This window comes from Caenorhabditis briggsae, assembly GCF_000004555.2.
Source record: "Caenorhabditis briggsae complete genome, chrV, whole genome shotgun sequence".
Taxonomy (NCBI): Eukaryota; Metazoa; Nematoda; class Chromadorea; order Rhabditida; family Rhabditidae; genus Caenorhabditis; species Caenorhabditis briggsae.
The window spans coordinates 18879139-18900822 of NC_013488.2; the positions used below are offsets into that span (position 1 = coordinate 18879139).

The following is a 21684-nucleotide window of genomic DNA, read 5'->3' on the forward strand; positions in this document are numbered from 1 at the left end:
CACAAGTTTTAACTAATACATAGAATAATGAGCTCAGAGACTTGTGCAAGTATTGGCGCCGACAGCCGAGAAGGGTCATAAATCTGGATACATTTTTGAAGTCAAGGTTCCAGAAAGCCTCTCTAACGTTGGACCATTTTATCTAGCTTCCTATGAGAGATATCAAAAAGTTGCCTACTGATAAAATGTTAGGGATACTACGATAAAAAAATTTATTAGTCAACAAATTTTTAATATCTTTCACAGTAACCTAGATAAATTGACTCAAAGTTACAAGCCTAGATCGATCGTCTATTAAGTACCTTGGCTCACGAAAACCCCCTAATCTTTAGCAGAAGAAGTCGTTGAAATGAATGATGCCTCCCCAACTATAATGGACAAAAACCGACAGATAATCCTGTCAAGAACGGAACCCAACTGGCAATCCTTATCATCTGGAAAACACATCCAAACCTATGGAAGAGATCCAAATGGAAAACTCATCCCGCTGTTTGGAATCGAACCAGCAGCACCACAAGTAGAACAGAAAGTTATAGAGTAAGCTTAAACATGTTTTTCGAATTTAAATAAGGAACTTCTTACAGACCATACCCTCCAAGAGAAATTCGCTATGCTTACCGTACTACCCACCGACAACCAGTAGTTTATGTGCCTGCTGCTCCTGCTCCGGCTCCACCGCAGAACACGATTCCAGTTCCAGTGGCTTCCTATCTAGTAACTGTATATATTCGGATGTTTTGTATTAAACATGCTTCTTATTTTCTAGGCCAACCCTTCTCCTCAGCCCATCCAACTACACATACTCCCTCCAATTCCATCACCACCAGCTCCTCAACCTCAGATCATCTACCAGCAGACCACACAAGCTCCTCAGTTCTTCACATTCTCTACATTTGCTCCAACTACGGATAATCAAAATGATTGTAGTAATGGACAGTGTCGACCCGAGTCGGATGATGAGAAGTGTAATAGTCAGAGATTGAGAACTATCATTTTTAATGTGAGTCTTGGAAGTTGCCAACTATTTTGACTATTTTCAAGAGTCTAGAGCTCAGCTGTCAAGGCTCCGATCACTTTGAAAACTTTGAAGGGTGTAAAACAGACCTAGGTTGAAAACTTTGCATTCACAGATTTTTTTCAAAATTCCTACTTTTTCAGCTATTCGCCGATTTTTAGGACATACATACAAAAACGTATTTTCCGTTGAATTTCGAATTTTTCGAATTTTTAAAAATCCCTAAATCCGAAATTTCTTGTGACTTTTGTTTTTCGGCTTTTTTTTGCCTGTTTTTTAGCTAACTATAACCATTTTTAAGCTGTTTTCAAGCCGATTTTCATTATTTTCAATGGTATTCTAAGTCTATTTTAGCCTAATTTTTTTTTGGTCTGTTTCACATTTTCCCAAATTTTCAAAACAATCGGAAACTTGACAGTCGAGCTCCAGACTCCTGAAAACGGTCAAAATGGCTGAAAATCAAATGAAGAATAAGCGTTTTGTATATCTTATTGACTGGTACTGTATCTCGCTTCCTGTAAAAAATATCAAAAAGTAATCAACTGACAAAGTGTTTTAGGTAATCTGATAAAAATTTTATCAGTTGACAACTTTTTGATATCTTGCTCAGGAATCGAGATATATGGGTTCAAAGTACTGTGGTTCTTTTACATTTCAGAACATTGTGAATGGCGATGCGGAAGCTTCAAAACGAGCTGTCCAAAGTGCCGCCGAAGCGGACACCGGCTTATTCTTTGACGCCATCTGTGGAACTGGATTCTTCTCCTACATTGCTCATACCGACGAATTCTGCTTAGCATCGTCTGGAGGTGTCAACTGCTACGTCTTCGCTCCAATATGTCAAGGAGGTGATGAGCAGAGGAAGAAGAAGTTGAGCAAGAATTGAACATGAATAGTGGACACGGGTTATGATAATTGTGATAATTGTGATATAACAGAAATAAAATTCATTATTTCGCGGGTAGAGAATTGTATTTTGAAGATGAAGAAAATGTGAAAATTTACACTCGGGGCGCTGTGTGGAAGGGTGGGGGTGGATGATTGATGATGGACGATGGGAAACGGACAAATTGGTTGTTAGGAAAAAAGGAAAAAGGAGAGAATGAGGGAAACAAAAGGATCTACCACGAATGCTTTCCATCCTTCTTCTGCATGGATCTCAGTGGCTCTCCTTGAAGGTACGGGTTGACCTTCTGGTGGTGCATTGGGACGGATCGCTTGCGGCGTGGCACGTATTCGTCGGAGCTTCGCTTGTCGTGGAACTTCTTGGCGATGGTGTTGGCGTGCATGTTGTTCTCCTCGAGGATCTTCTGAAGGGACTCGGAGACGTCTTGGGCTTCCTTCTCGGCGCAGCTGAAAAAGGCAATAAATAAAATTTAAAGCTTGGATAAAGACTCCTGATACTTACTTGAACATATGCTCCTGATCGCAGATACAGTGTTGCTGGGCTTGGTAGTTGCGCGAGAACTCGGCACTGTTCTCGAACTCCTCAATGCATCCATGCTCTTTGGTGAAGCCCACTGGACATGGGTTTGGTGGCTCACAGTAGGCGGGCAAGACGTTGTCCGACTTGACCTCTTGACGCTCCTGATAGTTATCCTCTTCCAGAAGCTTCTGCTCTCCCTCTCCGGCTCCACCAGAGATGTGCTTGACGCCGTAAGTCGAGAGGTCCGGGAGGTTTTCCGCGTCACGGGAGATCAAATCGATGAAGTCACCGGATGGGAGCACGAAGTCTCCGGCCTGGAATATTTGCTTGAATTTGTTCTAGCTGAGCTAGAAAGCTGGTTTCCGGGCACTGTGCCAAAAAACTAATCAAATCAACCCTATGAGTCATCTTCTCTCACCCACATGTTAGCCTTGACTTGAATAAGAAGAATTAGCTGAATGGCCATAGTACAAAATCAAATCACTCCTTCTATAGAAATGAGCTAGATCAAGTCAGAAACACCCCGTCATGTGTTATTTGAACTTTTGAACAGATACGAATTCTGAGAATCTCTAGAATTTCTATTGTGGTTCTAAATTCCCAGAACTCCTTTCACTTTGAGCTCAATTACCTCGGTTCCTATGAGAGATATCAAAAATCTGTCCACTGATAAAATATTACTGATATTATGATAAACAATTTATTTGCTGACAGATTTTTAATATCTTCTGAAGGAACCGAGAGAAATCAGGTCAAAGTTAGAAGGACCAACGCTCGAATAGAAGCCCACCCTTTACGTTCACTTTAAGCTTAATTATCTTGATTCATATAAGAGATATAAAAAATCTGTCAACTGATAAAATATTGGTGATTTTATGATCAACATTCTATCAGTTTGAAATTTTTGTATATCTTTTGAGCTAACTAAGATAATTGAGGTCAAAGGGCGTGCTGCTAGTGAGCCACGCTGTGGGCGCGGCCGTCTGGGCCAATCCTGTACGTTGACTTCGAGCTCAAATGTCTCGCTTCATAGGAAAGATATCAAAAAGCTGTAAGCTGATAAAATGTAGCTGATATCATGATAAACCATTTATCAGTTGACAAACTTTTGATATCTCTAATAGAACCCGAGATAATTGAGCTCAAAGTGTATGCATAGGATGACCCATTAGATCATAATGTGTTCTAAAACATCTACCATTTAGTATTTGGACTGCAAATTTTTTTTGGGTCAAACGTAGAAAATATGTGCCACGTCATCACTTCCTGAACGACTAAAAAGAAAAAGAAGAAGAAAAGTGGCATGCAAGGATTATGAAGAGATTTGTATTGGGGATAAAAAAATATGATGCCCACTGGATATGCTCCTTTTCAGCAGCCAAGAGAGGATGCTCTACTGGAAGCACATCTTATACGTCCACTTTGAGCTCATATAGCTCATTTCCTGGGAAAGATATCAAAAAGTAGTCAACTGATAAAATGTTTATCATAATATTACTAATATTTTATCAGTTGAAACATTTTTTATATCTCTTATGGGAACCGAGATAATTGAGCTCGAAGTGCAGGTGTAGGATGGACTTCTATTAGAGCATTCACGGTGATTGGAAGCTTTATGTAGCAAATAGATAATGATTTTTTGTAAAACGATTTATTCCAATTTGTTCTAATAACTTCGAAATCCCAGATTCCCACTATGGCGCATTAAAAATGTTCTCTAGAATCTCTAGCTAGCTTTTCTAGCGAGCTTTCTAACTGGTGATATCATTGAGAAGGCCTCAAAAAGGTCCCAAAGTGAAAATCCCACAGAAGCACCCATTAATGGACCCATACCCAATTAAACTCACATTCTCCAAATCTAGACCATTGATGGCTGCGACTCCCGCAGCAAGTAGAACCAAAGAAGCGGCACCGAACATTCGGGCGCTCGCGTGGTGCTGAAATGTGAATGCGCCGGGCTTGCTCTCTCCTTGGGGGTAGAGGACAGAGCCAGAGATCGGAGACGCCAGAGACAAGAAGACGTGCTCTGAGAAGACGAGGAGCGCGTGCTTGAGGCTTCCAGAAAAATCGATGGGCTGAAGGCGTGTACGAAGGCGTCCGTCGTGTGAGTGTGTTTTTGTGAGCTCTTTTCTGTGAGCTCGCTCTCTTTGAGGCCATCCACTATGCCTGCTTGCTTTCTGGCCACGTCATCGGGGAAAGGGAAGAAAAATGAAAAGCAGAGCGAAAAAAAGGGGAAAAAAGAGAGAGTGCTCTGACTATGATTAATGCATACTTGGAATTTTTTTTTGAAGGGCTGGAGGAAGATGAATTTCAGATAGGGATTAAAGGAGGGTGGGTCGGCTCATATGTCACGGGCCAGGGAACGGAATTGTCAACTTCGACCTGATTTATCTCAATTCTTCTGAAAGATATCAAAAAGGGCTAAACTGATAAAATTTTTATCATAAAAACCCAAATATTTTATTAATTGACAAATTTTTAATATCTCTTACAGGAACCCAAATAATTGAGCTCCAAGGATGGGCCTCTAGAGTGCCTAACATAAGTATAATACAACCCAAAAATCAAGCTATAACTTTTTGAAATCACAATTATTTGAAAATCTAAAAACGGAATCGTAATTAGTATCTATAATTACCCCAGGAGACTGATTTAAATAGTTTAACTCTTCAAAATGACCAAATGACGGGACAAAAACGGAAAAATCGGCTTCTGCAAGCCAGAGCGAATACGGTACTAGCCAGCTACCAACTTCGACCTAATTTATCTAGATTCATGTTAAAGATACCAAAAATTGGTCAACTGATAAAATGTTTATCACAATATCAGCAATGTTTTATCTGTTAACAAATTTTCTATATCTCTCCCAGGAACCGAGATAATTGGGCTCCAAGTGCATGGATAATGTGGGCTTCTAATAAAGCATAGGCCCATCTAACTTTGACCTAATTTATCTCATTTTCTGTAAAAGATATCAAAAAGGTATCAACTGACAAAATGTTTATCATAATATCAGCAACATTTTGTCAATAAACAACTTTTTGATATTTTCTACAGGAAATGAGATATATAAGCTCAAAGACGCCGGTTTGGGTGGCACTCTATTAGAGTGGTTACGGTAGCTTGGTTTCTAGGAAAGTTATTAACGAAGTCAAAAAGAAGAGTCCATAAAAAAGAGTCCAAAACCCAGAATTCCTGTTCTTCAATGGTTTTTTGGCCTTTTGATGTCCTTATCCTTATCAAGTGCCACCATGACGGGAGAGGGGATAGCTGGCTTTCTGGTCAAGGCCTTCTCAAAGTACAAGGTGTGTCAAATACCGTAAAGCATGTATTACCAGGGAACCTGAATTGAAGAATCCCTCTAATAGAAGTGCCCTTTTATTATCTGAATGAGGTTCCTTCTTAGTGAGAATTTATCTTAGTGTGGATCTTTCCTAACAATCCTTTCTAATGAAGGTTTGAAGGCATACTGTATTTCAGAGCAAACTAGATACAAAAGAAGTTGTACCTTGGAACTCTTCCGGATAGAAACTGTTCGGACGAATCAAACTAGAAACAGAATGACTGCTGAATTCAAAAAAAAAACAATCCAGGTAGTGCCAGGCTGGTACGATGTAAAAATACAAATTCTGCAAAAATGCTCTCCGCAATCAATGGAAGATGGTCTCTGACGTCTTAAAACACTGTGTCCGAAAATTCATAAATTTCGAGGTGGAGGAGGGACATATACGCAATTTGGCTGCTTTTGTCTGTAGTATGACCTCGATTCTCTTTTTTTTTCGCCTTCTAATACTACAAGATAACGGTCAGTGTCCTCGGCACAGGTCGGCAGCTGCAGCCGAATTCTTCTTCTTTTTCTAATTTTCTGGATTCTTCAATTTTTTTCAACTGGATTTTTTTTTCAGAAGCACTTTGAGAAGGTACAGTATGATTGTTCCATTCATGCGACATCGGCCAAAGAGCTGGGATCGAGACTGTGCGTTGAAGAGATACATTGATGATAGTGTGAGTCGTTTTTTTTTTCTGGTTATCAGAATTCGGGAGAGTGTGCGTGGTTTCCGGGAGGATTATGACCCTGATGTATGGCAAATTGTGAGTCTTACTGTAGATTCAAATATCTCGGTTCCTATGAGAGATAGCAAAAAGTGGTCAACTGGTAAAGTATTGGTGATATTATGATAAATACTTTATCAAATTGAAAAATCTGGATATCTTTCAGAGGAACCGAGATAATTGAGCTCAAAGCTGAAGTTTTAAATAAGCTTCAGCCTAGATAAATTAGGTCGAAATATGAGGGATTTTCTGGTTCAGGGTATACGGTATATTAGCTCAAATTTTAGCATTTTTTAAAGCTCTTATGGTTCGTGGCGTCTGGGACCACTGGAACCTTTGAAAATAATTTTTAAATTAAAAAGGAGCCTAAAAGTTTCCCTAAGTCAGCCCTGAAATCAGGTAAAAACTACCGTATATCCTCTAATATGAGCCAGCCTGAACTGTCAACTTTGAGCTCAATTATCTAGGTTCCTGTAAAAGATATCAAAAATATGTCTACTGATAAAATGTTGGTGATACTATGATAAACATTTTATCAGTTGACAAATTTTTGGTATCTTTCACAGTAACCGAGATAATTGAGCCCAAAGTTTCATTGTTCAATTTTCTCAATTTTCGATGATTTGCACTGTTTTTTCGATGTAAATCGGCAGAATCATTGAAAAAACTGTGAAAATCGTCGAAAAATTAAGAAAAAAAAAGAAAATAGTATTTATTACGGTAGTTCGCTCATGCGCCTTTAAGACAACTTTAACAAGATGGCCGCTCTCAACTTTTTTTTTCTTAAACAGTGATAATACAGAAGTATCCTTCTAGGTTTGATTTTTGCAATTTTCAGAACCTAATTTTTAAATGACTACAAAATTAGTCATATTTAGCTTAAAATCGTTATTTCTTCCCAAAAACATAGTTTCCGGAAATTTGGAGAGTTGTGACTTATGATTTCGTTTTTTTTTTTGTTACTTTGATGTGATGATGAATTCAAAAATGTTACGTTTTAAGCAATCAAACTTCTCCTTTTTTCATCAGAACCCAGCAAAAAACGAAACTGACATTTTGGCGACAGCATGTCATCGGATTTATGTCGGCTTTTTTTTAAATGGAAAATGACATTTCAAAATGTGTATTCGTGGCGAGACCCCGATTTCAAGGAATTCTCGACAGTATCATTGACAATATATGAGGAAAAAAGAGGTCAGAGACCTCTTTCTCTTTCTCTGGGTAATGTAGACACTGTACGGATGGCCGCGGCGGGCGGGGAGGCAGGCAGAGAGACAAAGTTTTCACTTTCTCTCTATCTCTCTCGTTATCTCTCCAATCGACAGACTCTCTCATTACCTGTCTTCTCTCTTTTTCGTCCCTGTTGTGCATTTCATACAGTGCTCTTTTGCCCGTTTTTCGATTGTGGGCGCGCGCTTTTTGGAATTGATAAGGCGATTCACCTAGCTTTCAGTTTTTGCTTTATTTCTTTTTTCAGCCGTTTATAACCAATGTGACTCACATTCACCCCCTTTTTATTGTTGAAAAAAATTATTTTTATTCAAGAAAATCGACAAAAAACGATATTCGTGATAGGACGCGAACGATATTTTTGTGGCATGCGCCTTTAAACAACTACGGTAGAAGAATTAGCGCTGCACTTTGAAAAAATGCTTTTCTTCGCTGATTTTTAAAGCATTTTTTGCACATTTTAGCGAATTTTTTTTTCTCAAAATCGAATTCATAGCCAAGGAATTTCATTCCTTTTCTATTATTGAAAAAAACTGAAAAAGCAAAAAGGGCAAAAAACGGTCTTCGTGGTAGGACGCGAAAAATGTTTTCCGGCATGCGCCTTTAAAGATTACTGTGGAAGAATTAGCGCTGCACTCTTAAAAAGTGCATTTTTCGCTGATTTTCAATCATTTTTTTTACTTTTTCGCGAGTGTTTCTCTTAAAATTCAATTAATAAATGCAAAAAAATTGTTTCCAGATGAGCTCAACACAAGGAAACATCTTCACACGAGGCCTCTCACGAATTTCGAGGCGGAAGAAAAAGACGAAAAGTATACAGAATTCGCTGGTCACCGAACAACAACCGTCGTTCGATGCGGCTGTTGTTCCAATGCCCAATGAGAAAAGGTAGATTTTTCGCCCCGTTTTTTCGTCACTAATAAAGTAATTTGCGGTGATTCACCGGCGGCAGCGAATTAGTACAATTTCCAGTTTTCGGCAAGCACTTCAGTGTATTTTCTTTAGAATTTTCTCTAAAAAATCATCAAATTCGATTTTCAGGCGATTTCTATGCGGAAAACCAACTTTTGCGCCTCTCTGTGCAAGCGCGCCCTAATGATAACCATCACTAATGGACCCCCGGTCGCAATTCATCACTAATTCCCTCGATTTTTATCGATTTTTCGCTGAAAAAAGCTTCAATTTCACTTTTTATGAAAATTTAGCTGAAAAATCCAAGAAATATGTCATTTTTCACACCAGAACCGCTTTTTTGCCTCGCGAACGCCCCTTTACTCAAATGAATCGCATTTTTCAGCACAATATTCTCAAAAGGGATGGACCGACTGCGAAAATCGTTGCGGCTGCCGAAAAAGCGACGAGATAGGAGTCATGATAGGCATTTGAGTCCAGATGTGAGTTATTTTTGCTATTAAAAGGCTTCAAAAAGGTCTATAACACTGAAATTTGAGAGAAAACCTCAATTTTATCCTTAAAAATCGACTGAAAAGCAAAGAAAATCCGAGAAAAACTAATTTAGAAGATTAGAAAGCGCCGAGAAGAGAAATGAACGATGTGCTTGGTTTTTATGGCTCCCTTGCTTTCTTTTTAGGCCTGAAAATAGCAAAAAAAAAGGGGAAAGAAAGAAGATTTCAATGCTGAATTTCACTTTCAGGTCACGGGCGGCTCGAAAACAGAACAATGGCAGCCAGACGAAGGCGCGGTACGAAGTGGAACGTGCTGCTTCAATGTGAAGTACCTGGGAGCCGTGGAGGTCTACGAGTCACGAGGGATGACAGTCTGTGAAGGAGCCCTAAAATCTCTGAAAGCAACTAGAAGAAAACCTGTAAAAGCTGTGTTATACGTGTCTGGAGATGGTCTTCGTGTCGTGGATCAGGGCAATTCTCGAGGACTGTTAGTGGATCAGACTATAGAGAAAGTGTCGTTTTGTGCACCGGATCGGCAGACGGACAAGGGGTTCGCCTATATTTGTAGGGATGGCGCGTCGAGGAGATGGATGTGTCATGGATTTTTGGCTACCAAGGAGACGGTAAGGGTGTTTTTAGAGCGAAAATTCGATTTCTTTTGTTATTTTTAAGCAAAAACTCGTTTTTTTCTGCAAAAATTCATATTTTCAGCTTAAATTCGGCTCTGAACGATGCCTAGATCCGGTGGCACAATCCTTGCATTTAAAAGAGCATTTTCTCGATTTTTCACCGAATTTCATCAATTTTGAACTATTTTTTCAGCAAAAGTCCGGAAAATCACAAAAAATTGCATATTTTCATGATTTTTATGGAATTTTTTTGCGATTTTTCGCATTATTGTCTGAAAAAAAAAATTATGCCAGTTCGATTTTTCGATACCGTAAAATCTGTAATAGAAGCCCCCCCCCCCATACTGTCAAGTTTGAGCTCAATTATCTAGGTTCCTGATGCAATGTTTGTGATATTATGATGAACATTTTATCAGTTGACAACTTTTTTATATCTTTAACAGGAAATGAGATAAATGGGCTCAAAGTTGAAAGTCGGGGGCCCTTCTATTACAGGTTTTACGGTAGGTATGCTCCTTCAAATGCGCCTTTAAAGATTTTACGACTGGGCCTAAGCTCCGCCTATTGAAACTAGACAAAATTCCTCATATTTCCAGGGTGAACGCCTATCCCACGCCGTCGGCTGTGCCTTCTCGATTTGTCTGGAAAAGAAAAAGAAGCGAGACGAAGAATCAACGCCACAAGGTGCTGGAGAGTTTTCTGGAACCCCTGCCACGTCATCATCCAACAACGTCGACGTTTTCCATCCCAACTGGGGAGATTCTGGCATCGAGGGACCTTCCTCCGCCACCAATACACCTACGCTGTCATCTGGAGCACCGGCTTCAAGATCCAACCTAGCCTATCAATCATTCCGGAAACACGTGTCCATCGAGGATCGCTATCTGGATCCGCAGTCAGTGATTATTAATGAGGTGCCAGCGTCGAGCCATCTGGATGAGATCAAGAGGATATCGAAACCAAGGCCCAGTGGGAATCCAGCGCTGTTTCAGAGACAGGTAAGAGAAGAGCTTGGACTTGAGCTTCAGCTTCAGCTTCAGCTTCAGCTTCAGCCTGAGCCTGAACCTGAGCTTGATCTAAACCTGAGCCTGAGCGGCTCAGGCTGAGCCTAAGCCTGAGCTTCAGCTTGAGCTTGTAGAGCTTGAAAAATATCTATAAATTCCAGGGCTCCCTTCGCGCACCAGACATGCCTTCATCAACCGATCAATTCAAGCGAAACCTCTCGTTGAGGCCAGTAGGAGGTGGTTCTGGAGTCGTTGGGGAGAGAGTTATAGAGAAAAAGGTGAGTTTTTTGTTTAAAAAACCTTTTTCTGTCCATAAGTGCTCAAAAATTATGCTAACTGCCAATAATAGTCTAGCATCCGGTTCCCGACGACGACGTCATCATTTTTTTTTCCGATTTTTTTGCATAATCCTCTGTCACGCACCTCTTGACGCCTCGATTCAGTCGACCGAGAAAAAAAAATCACACTTTCCTCTATATTCCCCAATATTCCAATGGTCCTTCTCGACACTGAATACGTGCGAGCCGTTGTTCATACCGTGGGGACTCGCGCCAGAAGGGGCGTGGCTTCTAAAGTCCGCGCTCTGAAGCTGGCTCACTCCCAAGCAAGACTCCGCTCCTATTCGCAGTGCTGTGAGCGAGCTGCCTATATAGATGGACGGTGCGAGTTCTATCCGAGTCTCTCGATTCCATGGGCTTCGGAGGGGACCACGAATGATGGGTTCAAAGATACTGTCTGGGAGAGCCGCTTCCCACTATCCCGCTTAAATTCTGAAACTGATGAATCGGCGAAAACCGAGCTGCGCAGCTTGATGATGCGGGATCATGAGCTGAAGACGTCGTCTGAAGCGGAACTTCAACGCTTGATGATGTGGCAGGAATTTCGACGCGCTGGTGTGGATGTAAATACTTGCTCGCCGGGTTATGGATATGGGATAGAGGCGAGAATCGAGCCGATTCCTTTGATAACGGAGAGAAGAAGTAGTTGTCCGGTAAAAATGACTGAAAATGACCTTGAAAATGGTTAGAATTCACTAAAAATAAGCTTTAAACTATGCTGAAAATAGGCTCAAAATAGGCTAAAAACGATAAAAATAGGCTTCGAAAAATCGAAAAATTTTAAAGGCGCATAAAATGAAATTTTGGCTTTCGTGATCTTCAAAAATTAGGCTTTAGACTCCTGAAAATGGTCAAAATGGCCAGAAAACGGAAAGACACGGTTTTCTATATAAAAATCCCCTATTTTTCAGTCCTTCGGCACCCAGCTCTACAACCAACCGATCTACGAGGGAGACGAGGATCCTTTAGGACTTGGCATCGCTCCATCCGTCCCAACGTCGTCTACTACAGTACTCGCCAAGAATGGACTAGATGGAATCGATTTGTTGTACAAAGGAGTGCCAGCACCACAGCATACCGGCCTTGTCGGAGGAGCCAACGGTGACTTTGTGGCGAATTGGCCCCAAACTCATACTCAGGCTCAAACTGCTCCACAAAAACCTATGGGTTTCGGACCCCTGGACAAGCTTCAGAAACAATTTGAAGACGTCAAACTGATTAGCACGTCATCTGGAGAGTCAACACCGACGGCTCGATCGAAAGCAGATGAATGGCTGGACGATGTGCTTCGAGTGTCGATGAGCATGTCTCCAACGTCCCCAACGTCTACAGTATCGCCTCCAGGAGCTGCTGCCTACTCGACACTTCCAAAATCGGGACCACCTCCGGCTCATGCGCCGCCTCCGCTACCTGTCCGACAAGCGGTTTCCAATGGGGACCCATCGATTTATCAGCAACAGAATAGTGTAAGTATATAGGTTTTAAGGCTTTTCGAAGGCTTCTAAGGGAATCCTAATGCAATTAGGACCTTCTGAACTTATTTGAGGCTTTTCAAGTGCATTCAAGGCATGCCCAAGTCATCCAAGGCCTTCAGAATGCATCTGAGGCCCTCTGAAACCATCTGAAGTCTTCTGAACCCATCTAGGGCTTTCTCAACCTATCTAGACCTCCTGAACCCATCTAAGGTCCTCTGAACCCATATAAGGCCTTTGGAAGGCACCTAAGGCCTTCTTAATGCACCTAAGGCCCTCTCAACCCATCCAATCACATATAAGGCCCTCTAAACCCATCTAAGACTTTCTCAACCCATTTTTTTTGCATTCCGAAGGCATCTAAGGCTCTCTGAACCTATCTAAAGCCTTCCGGGCCCATCTAAGTCCCTCTAAACCCATCTAAGGCCTTCTTGAGGCATCTAAGCTGAAAATTCTGACCCTCTAAGTTTCCAGACCCGCAACTCCCCAGCTGGAATCAATTGGAACGCATCGCCTAATCCAATTCAAATGCAACCGATCGCTCCAAAAGCCGTGGACCCGTTTGATGTGCAATGGAGCCGTCTAGAAGTTAACAACGCCAAAGCCATTTAAATTTAAATTTTTGAATCAATTCGGTGTCCTTTTCTATATAATAATATTTTAATTGCCTATAAAATAATCCAGGTTATTTTTAATCTATGTTTTAATTGCCTAATAATCCCGTATTCCATGTAATTAGGACTCAATATTCGCGCGCCTTTTTCTTGTCAATTCTTGTTCCAACCCATTCAATTTTTTTGAATTTTTTCCATGTTCTGCACGTTTTTTTTGTCTTTTTTCAAACTGGTTCTATGTGTCCTTTTTTCAGCCGCCTTCGAATTGTCTCCCTTGAAAAAGTAGCCACAAAAGAATTTTATCTAAATTTAAAGATTTTGAATAAAGTGTTCCGAGCTTTTTAGGGGAAATTTCCTGATTTCTGCCTATTTTTTGTGTTTCCGGTTGTCTTTTCCCCATGCGAATTGGATATTTTAAAAGGCTGAAATCGATTTTTCAGGCAAAAATGGCAATTTTCAGCTTAAAAATTCAAGAAAAAATGAACAAAAACTAGAATCTGTGCATTTTTGCGTCGACACACTAGAGAGTGTTTGCGTACGATGCATTCTATTTTACGACGAACAATTTTTTGAGCGACCGATTTTTCGCGTATTTTTAAAGTCGAATTTCGATTTAAAAAACGGAGATTTAGACGAATTTCGACACAGAAAAGTACAAAAAAGGCATTTTAGCCGATTTTTTCCATCAAAAATCCCAAATTTTCGGATTTTATTATTATTTTTTTGTCAATTTTTAAGTCAAAAATAGAAAATTAGACAAATTTCGAAGCAAAAATCTGGAAAAAAAAAGTCCAGAAACATTCGGAATTTCCGCCTTTTTTTCGATTTTTTCCATCAAAATTTCGAATTTTCAGATTTTTAAGTCAATTTTTGGCTTGAAAAATGGAAAATTAAACGAATTTCGACACAAAAAACCGAGAAAATCGACCGATTTCTCCACCAAAAATCCCAAATTTCCAGATGTTCTCCCGTCTCGGAGGTCTCCTAACCGGGTTGTCGAGCACAATTAGTTGCTCGCTGAGAGCCACCACTTCAACACTGCTCCCATCATCAGCTGCACAGTCTGCCCGTTTTCGACAAGTTTTCCGGCATGGCGCAATAATTTTTTGCAGGTTTTCAGCCCTATTTTAGGTCAAATACCCCCGAAAAATCGATATTTTCAGTTCATCCACTACCGGAACGGACCGCCAAAGCGGCGTGCGCGCAGTAAGGACAAGAGTCCGATCAGTGGATACAGCCATTTCAAGGGAATCGTGCTGAAAAGTATGGGACAAAAATCGTATTGAAAATTTTCTGAAAAAATCGAAAAAATGCCTAAAAACACTGAAAATTTTTGATCAATTTTTCCGAAAATTTTGAAAAAAATTTCGGAAAAAAAATATTTTTTTTTCTAATTCCCGCCCCTAAAAATCGATACTTTTAGCTGTAATTCGTCACCCGAAAAAGCCAAATTCCGGAAATCGAAAATGCGCAATTGTGAGACTATCGACAGGAGCGGAAGTTTGTGCCTATATTCCCAACGTTGGACACAATTTACAAGAGCATTCACAAGTAGGATTTGACTCCTTATTTTTTGAGAAAAGACCCCTATTTTTGTAGGTACTGGTTAAAGGAGGACGTCGACGAGACTTGATTTCGGTCAAAGCCAACATTGTGAGAGGAAAATTCGATTGCGCGCCAGCTGGAGGACGGAAATAATAAGCTGGAAATTCATAATTTTTAGGATTTAAACTAGTTTTTCTTCTTGTTCTTCTTTTGTTTATTGTTCTCCGTTTATTGAAAAAATATTGATTTTTCGCTTTTTTTAAAAATATAATTGGGTCTTTATTCCCATATTTTATACTTGCTTTGCTGTTTTTTTTTGTCAAAACTTCGATTTTTTTAGACAGAATTAGCTAAAAATTTGAAATTTTTGTGAAATTTCTGACATTTTTGGACCCTGAATTGCCTTTTTATTCTGAAAATTCTGATTTTCAGGTTATTTTTCCAAAATTCGACGGTGGGCGGAGCTTAGAAATCCTTAAAGCATTTTCAGGCCTATTTTTTCAGATTTTCGATGGATTTAAACGGTTTTGAGATGTATTTTCAGACAAAAGTGCGAAAAATCGCGAAAAAAATTTGATAAAACAATGTAAATTACTTTAAAAAATCGAGAAAAATTGCCTAAAAACAATACAATTTTTTTTTGATTCTTCAAAAAAATTTCATTGTTTTTCGAATTTTTTTCTACAAAAATCGGAAGAATAGCAAAGAAAACTGCAAAAAAAGATAGAAATGATTGAAACATCGGGAAACATTGCTTTGAAAAAATCCGATTTTTCAATAAATTTCGTCACATTCGGCTTATTTTTGATACAAAAATCCCAAAAAACGCAAAAAACTGCTTAAAACATGATCTTCCAACGATTTTTCATGATTTCTATTCAATTTTTTGTGATTTTTTAAAGAAAAAATAGTTCAAAATCGATGAAATTCGGCGAAAAATCAGGAAATAAATGCGCCTTAAGGGACTTCGCACTAAGCCCCGCCCACACTGAGAAAAAAAAATTCTGAAAATCACAATTTTCAAAATATGGTCAATTTTGGTTTCAAAACGTTCGAAATTTTACAAAAATTCCGAATTTTCAGCTCATATTGTCCCTAGAAAGTCCAATTTGCGATTTTCTTCCCAATTTTCAACTAGACTCAGCCTAAAATCCCCATTTTTATCAGCTTTTTCGTAGAATTACAAGTCTGGATTATCTGATTTTTTTTCCCGATTTTTCCAGCAATGGAAGTTCACATCAGCGACGACGAGAAGCTCTTCCTGATCTCCGGCGTCGAACAGGACATTCGGAACGACGGACGAACGTGTGCCGATTTCCGGACAATCGTACTGGAGAGAGGTGTTCTCTCGGGTACCAACGGATCGTGTCGGGTGCAGCTAGGACAGACTACCGACGTTTTGGCTGGAATCAAGCTGGAACTCGAATCATTCGATCCGGCTGCTGAAAAAGAGGCAAAACAGCCAATGAGCTTCCACGTGGATTTCTCAGCGAACGCTAGCAGCCAATTTGCAGGTTAGGCTTCCATTCAAAATTAAGAAAATAGCCTGAAATAGACCTAAAATCATCAAAAATGGTCTAAAATTTTGAAAACTGGTTTTCTCAGTTTTAACACGAATTTGGATGATTTTCGGTCTATTTTAGGCTATTTTAGGTTTTTTCTTTGGCTATTTTAGGTCTTTTCAGGCTATTTTAGGTCTTTTTGATTCTATTTTAGGCTATTTTAGGTCTATTTTAAGCTATTTTAGGTCTATTTTAGGCTATTTTAGGTATTTTAAAGGTTGTTTTAGCCTATTTTAAGATTATTTTAGGTCTATTTTAGGCCATTTTAGGCCTTTGTTAGGCTATTTTAGGCCTATTTCAGCCTATTTTAGTCTTATTTGAGGCTATTTTAGGACTATTTTAGGTTTATTTTTTTGTATTCTACAGTAACCTACAGTAATCTTTCCAGGAAAAGGAGGCGATCAGTATGGTGAGGAGATCTCCGCGGCGTTCCAAGTCGCCTTCTCCCGATCCTTGGACATTCTTCCGAACCTTTCGAAGACTCTTCTCGCCGAAGGCTATCGATGGAAGATCAACGTGGATCTGTCGGTGTTACAATGGGCTGGAAGTGTCCCGGATGCTTGTAGTCTCGCCATTATAGGCGCACTGTCGGATTTGGAGGTTCCAGAAGTTGAGGTGGCACCGGATGACGGAGGAAAGGTGTCGATTGTGTTGAAACGGCCAAGGACTGGAGGGAATATGAGGGATGAGGAGGTGCCGGTCGCCATGTGGAAATTGGATGTTCAGAGGTGATTATGGGTTGATTTTGTTCAAAAAATCCTGAAGATTTACATAGAAATTGAGAAAAAAATAAGGCAATCATTTTGAAATACCGTAAAACCTGTATTAGAAGAGCCGGCCCTTCTATATGAGGGGCCCTTATAATACAGGTTTTACGGTAATTCAAAAACTGAAATTTAAAAAAAAATTCCAGATTTTTGCGACTTTTCATGAATTAAATTTTCTTTTTTTTCTGGTTTCTGAGTTTTTTGAAATTTCTGGAATTTTCAAAAATTCTGAATTTCTGAAATTTCTGAGTTTCCGAATTTCTGAGTTTCTGGAATTTTCAGAAGTTTGGAATTCTCACTTTTTCGAAATTCCTAATTTTCTAAAAATTGAAACTTGTAAAATTATGAAACTTGGAAGTTGAGAATTTTGTGAATTTCAAAAATTCAAAAATTTAAAAAATTCCAAAAATTTAGAATGTTTGGAATTTTGTAAAATTATGAAAATTGAGAATTCCGAAAATTTTGAAACTCTGTAAATACAAAAAATTCCCAAGTTTCTGAAATTCTGAAACTATAAAAAAATCGAAAATCAAAAATCCGAAAAATTCCTAAAATTTCTAAAATACAAAAAAAAGAATTAAAATTATATTTTTTGGAAAAAAATTTTCAACTTGTCAGTTGCACAATCTACATGATTCTAAATGATTTTCGGCACAAAATCAAGCTATATAAATGTTTTTTTCACATCAAAAATATCATTTTTCAGCTGCCCCATGCTTCTGACAGTCTCAAAAATCGGCTCTGCGAATCTCGTCGACTGCTCACCGGAAGAAGAGTGTTGTATCCGATCACAGCTTCTAATTGGAGTGGCCAAAAATCTCAACGTCGACGATTACGATATCACATGCATCAAACAGCACGGAGGAGGTCTTCTAGAAATGGAATCCATTCAGGATATGACCGAGTTGGCTAGCAAAACGGCTGGCGGGCTGTACCAAGCGATTGAGAAGCGACTGAAGACTGAGGAGAAGAGGAAGCCCGGACACTCGTTTTTGCTATGAAAATTCCTTTTCTTTTTCTTTCTAAAATCATCGAAGATCCTCAATTTTCATTTATCTTGTTATTGTTGTTCTTTGTTGTTGATGCGCCATTTTTCTGGCCTTTTCTACGCATAAATGTGTGAAACTGTACTGTTTTAACCTTTTGAAACAATAGTCCATGTTTTAAAATTTTATTAAAAAACACCGGAAATTCATGAAAAAGTATAATTTGTCACCTAGAGGACCACAATGAATATCAGGAATTCGTTTCGAAAAAAGCAAAACAAGTTTTACACAGTGGGGGTCGAACCAGCAAAGGCACTCCTATCGAGTCACCCTCTTACCGCTACACCACGCAACCCACATCTTTCCATTCACGCGGAGGGCGTATAGGAGAGAGGGGAAAAGCGCGCCGGAAATTTTCAGCTTTCTGATAGGAATGGGATTTTTCGTCATCGTGTAGAGGAAGTGCCAAACTATAAGTACTGAAATTTTCAGCGCAAAAATGGGTGTTAATCTGAAAGAAGCAAGATTATTTGTTTTTTGAAATTTTTTTTTGAATTTTTTATTAAAAACATGTTCTAAGTTCAATTTAAAGCTTTGACTCGAAATTTCAGGCTCAAATCTGCTGTTTGTACAAAGTTATGAATTCTAGAAAAAGTCCAATTTTCATGATTAGTTGTTCGGGGAAGCAGAGGAAGTTTATTTAAGATATGATTTTTTTTGGACCATGAGCTGGAATAAGGATTTATAGTTAAACCGGATTTTCTTCAGATTTGTGTACTGGATTAGCCAGACAAATGTAGTCTGCTGATCCCTTTCGCCACGTAGAGGCTCAGTACATAGAAAAGGAAAATTATTTTTTACCGGGGAAAAAACCAACCAGCAACCCCATTGTTCGCAGTCTGATCCTCAGCATGAGTGGCGTGCCCTGTTCTAGTGATGCTGCCTTCCAGTGAACCGTAGAACACTGACCGACTAGACCACCAGCCCATTGCCCACGCAGACCTGCCTCCCAAACCTTGAACAACTAAACTGATTTTTTTTATAGGGAGAAAAGGGGGCGGGGCTTAGCACACTTGGCCTAATTCTTCCCGTGGGAAACTCCGCCCCTTTTCAAACGTCATAGGTACTGTTTGCGTCATCAGATAAGTAATTAGGGAGCAATAAACCGACAACTTTCTGAATTTTTGGAATTTTCTAAATTTTTGAATTTTTGAAATTCACAAAATTTTCAATTTCCAATTTTCATAATTTTACAAAATTTTAAATTTTCAAAATTTTAGAAAATTAGGAATTTCGAAAAAGTGAGAATTTAAGAAAATTTGGAATTATCAACTTTTCAAAATTTCAAAATTTGGGAATTTTTTGTATTTACAGAGTTTCAGAATTTTCGGAATTCTCAATTTTCATAATTTTACAAAATTCCAAACATTCTGAATTTTTGGAATTTTCTAAATTTTTGAATTTTTGAAATTCACAAAATTCTCAATTTCCAAGTTTCATAATTTTACAAATTTTCAAATTTTAGAAAATGTTTTGACATGCATGTGACAGGGTGAAGAGGAAAAGACAATAGATGACCTGATTCGCCTCTTTTGACCCTTTGTTATCGATCGGGAACAATGAAGGAACACCGCCAAGGATTTTCCGCAAACCACCATTCCCTGGAGAGTGCACAATTTTCTAGGCTTTCGAGATCATTTTCAGTGTTTTCAAGAACAACATTTTTCTATTAATTTGGTCTTTTAGCATTTGAAAAATTATCTGTAGTTTTGAAAGAAGGAAGAGACGAAACAGGAAAAACAAAAGAAGAAAAACTCACTAAAAATTCTAGAATAACTACTACTCGAAAAAGAAAAACGCAAGGAAAAAAAAAGGATGGACCCTAATCAATAAAAATGGCTGGAAATTTGAAAAATAGAGGAAAACTTGAGATTCTCAATTGGTCCACGGCTCATACTGGAAGAGAAAAGAGGGATCACTAGAACAGAATCAATTTTTCTCAGCTCCTGTCAAAGATACGAAAAAGGTGTCAACTGATAAAATGTTTATCATGATATAAAAAAATTAATAGTTGACACTTTTTTTTGATATGTTGCATAGGACTTGAGATAAATGAGCTCAAACTTAGCCGTGTGGGTGTGGGGGCGGGGCGTTTCTATTGCTGGTTTTTCGGTTTTTTTTGAACTGAAAAATGGAAAAGGTAGAATTTTTCGAAAAAGAAAAAACAAATCAATAGTGAAAATCTGTAAAACCTGTATTAGAAAGGTCGGCCCATTCTATATTTTCAAGGTACCTTTGGAGGGCCCTTCAATTAGAGGGGGCCTTTCTATTTTTCCAGCCTGTTTTTTTCCGAAATTTTTCATCAAAATCTGCCAATTTCACCAAAAATTTAATAAGATTTTTATCGAAAAATAAAGTTTCGACGAATTTTTATTAAATTGTGGATTGTTCCCAGAATATTTTCCACTGAAAAAGAAGGGAAATTCTCGAATTTCAAAACATATGTTGAAGCGGGGGCTTTTTCCCAGAGGGCCCTTCTATTACGGGGGCCTTGTATTCTCCCAAGCCCCTCTTGGAGGGCCCTTCTATTAGAGGGGCCCTTCTATTAAAGGGGCCTTTCTAATACAGGTTTTACGGTAATTGTGTTCAGTATATTCTCAAATTTTCAGACAAATATTGACCACTGTGGCTTGCAAGCAACCTTAACTACTGACCGTTCTAACTTTCAATTTATCTTATTTCCATTTTTCTCACAGTCTATAGGAGGTCATCAACTGGAACTTGGGCTAACTAAAATTTTTTCCCGCCTTAGCATTTCTTAGGTTTCTCTCAATTGGACGTGTCTTCGAGACTACTGTAGGTGCCTGGGGGGAGCAATAAGGCTCGCGCAGAGAGAGAGGTCGGATAGGGCCCTTCTATTACGGGGGGCCCTTGTATTCTTCCAAGCCCCTCTCGGAGGTCCCTTCTATTAGAGGGGCTCTTCTAATACAGGTTTTACAGTAATTCAAAAACTGAAATTTAAAAAAAAATTCCAGATTTTTGCGATTTATCAAGAATTAAATTTTCATTTTTTTTTCTGGTTTTCTGAGTTTTTTGAAATTTCTGGAATTTTCAAAAATTCTGAATTTCGGAATTTCCGAATTACGGAGTTTCCGAGTTTCCGAATTTCTGAGTTTCTGGAATTTTCAGAAATTTGGAATTCTCACTTTTTCGAAATTCCTAATTTTCTAAAATTCTGAAACTTGGAAATTGAGAATTTTGTGAATTTCAAAAATTCAAAAATTTAGAAAATTCCAAAAATTCAGAATGTTTGGAATTTTGTAAAATTATGAAAATTGAGAATTCCGTTTAATTTGGGAACATTGAGTACTACCATCGTCCAACAAAAATACTTGGCAGTACATATGAAATAAAATTTATGTTTTTTTTGTCAATATACGTTTTTTTATTGTGTGGGCTGTTTGATCATGTTCATCTAGCAGCAAAAACTTCAAAACTTTTCACTCTTTCAAACACCTGTCTATTGGCATCTATCTCTTTTTTTCTCGATTTCCGTTTCTTTCATCATATTCCCACTTTCAATTTCTTCCTGTTCCCTATATTTTGCAAAATTCTTCTTCTATTTAGAACACATAAA

The 21684-nt window shown here is 38.7% G+C and overlaps 7 protein-coding genes across 7 annotated transcripts in view; 4 read left to right on the top strand and 3 right to left on the bottom strand.

Moving 5' to 3' along the window:
* The window catches only part of Cbr-grl-14, a gene marked incomplete at both ends in the record, with an annotated part of 3671 nt that extends 1770 nt beyond the window's left edge, over positions 1 to 1901 (top strand). Inside the window, 4 exons of the mRNA XM_045238596.1 lie at positions 333 to 537; positions 585 to 714; positions 767 to 1000; positions 1674 to 1901. Of these exons, the coding sequence (XP_045092986.1) occupies positions 333 to 537; positions 585 to 714; positions 767 to 1000; positions 1674 to 1901 (797 nt within the window). The remainder of the gene's footprint in view (positions 1 to 332; positions 538 to 584; positions 715 to 766; positions 1001 to 1673) is intronic.
* Positions 1902 to 2136: 235 nt separating this feature from the next.
* Positions 2137 to 4360, bottom strand: Cbr-sbt-1 (the record flags this gene model as incomplete). The annotated part of the gene is made up of 3 exons (XM_002638489.1): positions 2137 to 2368; positions 2424 to 2755; positions 4289 to 4360. 3 exons carry the CDS (start codon positions 4358 to 4360, stop codon positions 2137 to 2139), a joined length of 636 nt encoding a protein of 211 aa, XP_002638535.1.
* Positions 4361 to 6368: 2008 nt separating this feature from the next.
* Cbr-num-1 lies at positions 6369 to 13185 on the top strand (the record flags this gene model as incomplete). Its single annotated transcript, XM_002638490.1, has 8 exons — positions 6369 to 6446; positions 8464 to 8612; positions 9022 to 9118; positions 9379 to 9753; positions 10356 to 10757; positions 10925 to 11041; positions 12013 to 12567; positions 13048 to 13185. 8 exons carry the CDS (start codon positions 6369 to 6371, stop codon positions 13183 to 13185), a joined length of 1911 nt encoding a protein of 636 aa, XP_002638536.1.
* CBG27322 lies at positions 7343 to 7829 on the bottom strand (the record flags this gene model as incomplete). The annotated part of the gene is made up of 2 exons (XM_045238597.1): positions 7343 to 7372; positions 7698 to 7829. 2 exons carry the CDS (start codon positions 7827 to 7829, stop codon positions 7343 to 7345), a joined length of 162 nt encoding a protein of 53 aa, XP_045098451.1.
* Positions 13186 to 14147: 962 nt separating the features above from the next.
* Cbr-mrps-12 lies at positions 14148 to 14885 on the top strand (the record flags this gene model as incomplete). The annotated part of the gene is given in 5 exon segments (XM_002638491.1): positions 14148 to 14252; positions 14258 to 14299; positions 14351 to 14450; positions 14611 to 14738; positions 14787 to 14885. Coding segments are annotated over 5 exon segments (474 nt in total).
* Positions 14696 to 14839, bottom strand: CBG27323 (the record flags this gene model as incomplete). The annotated part of the gene is made up of 1 exon (XM_045238598.1): positions 14696 to 14839. The coding sequence occupies one exon, from the start codon at positions 14837 to 14839 to the stop codon at positions 14696 to 14698; it is 144 nt and encodes a 47-aa protein (XP_045098452.1).
* Positions 14886 to 15957: 1072 nt separating the features above from the next.
* On the top strand, positions 15958 to 18062 carry Cbr-exos-7 (the record flags this gene model as incomplete). The annotated part of the gene is made up of 3 exons (XM_045238599.1): positions 15958 to 16246; positions 16683 to 17022; positions 17768 to 18062. 3 exons carry the CDS (start codon positions 15958 to 15960, stop codon positions 18060 to 18062), a joined length of 924 nt encoding a protein of 307 aa, XP_045092987.1.
* Positions 18063 to 21684: the final 3622 nt, after the last annotated feature.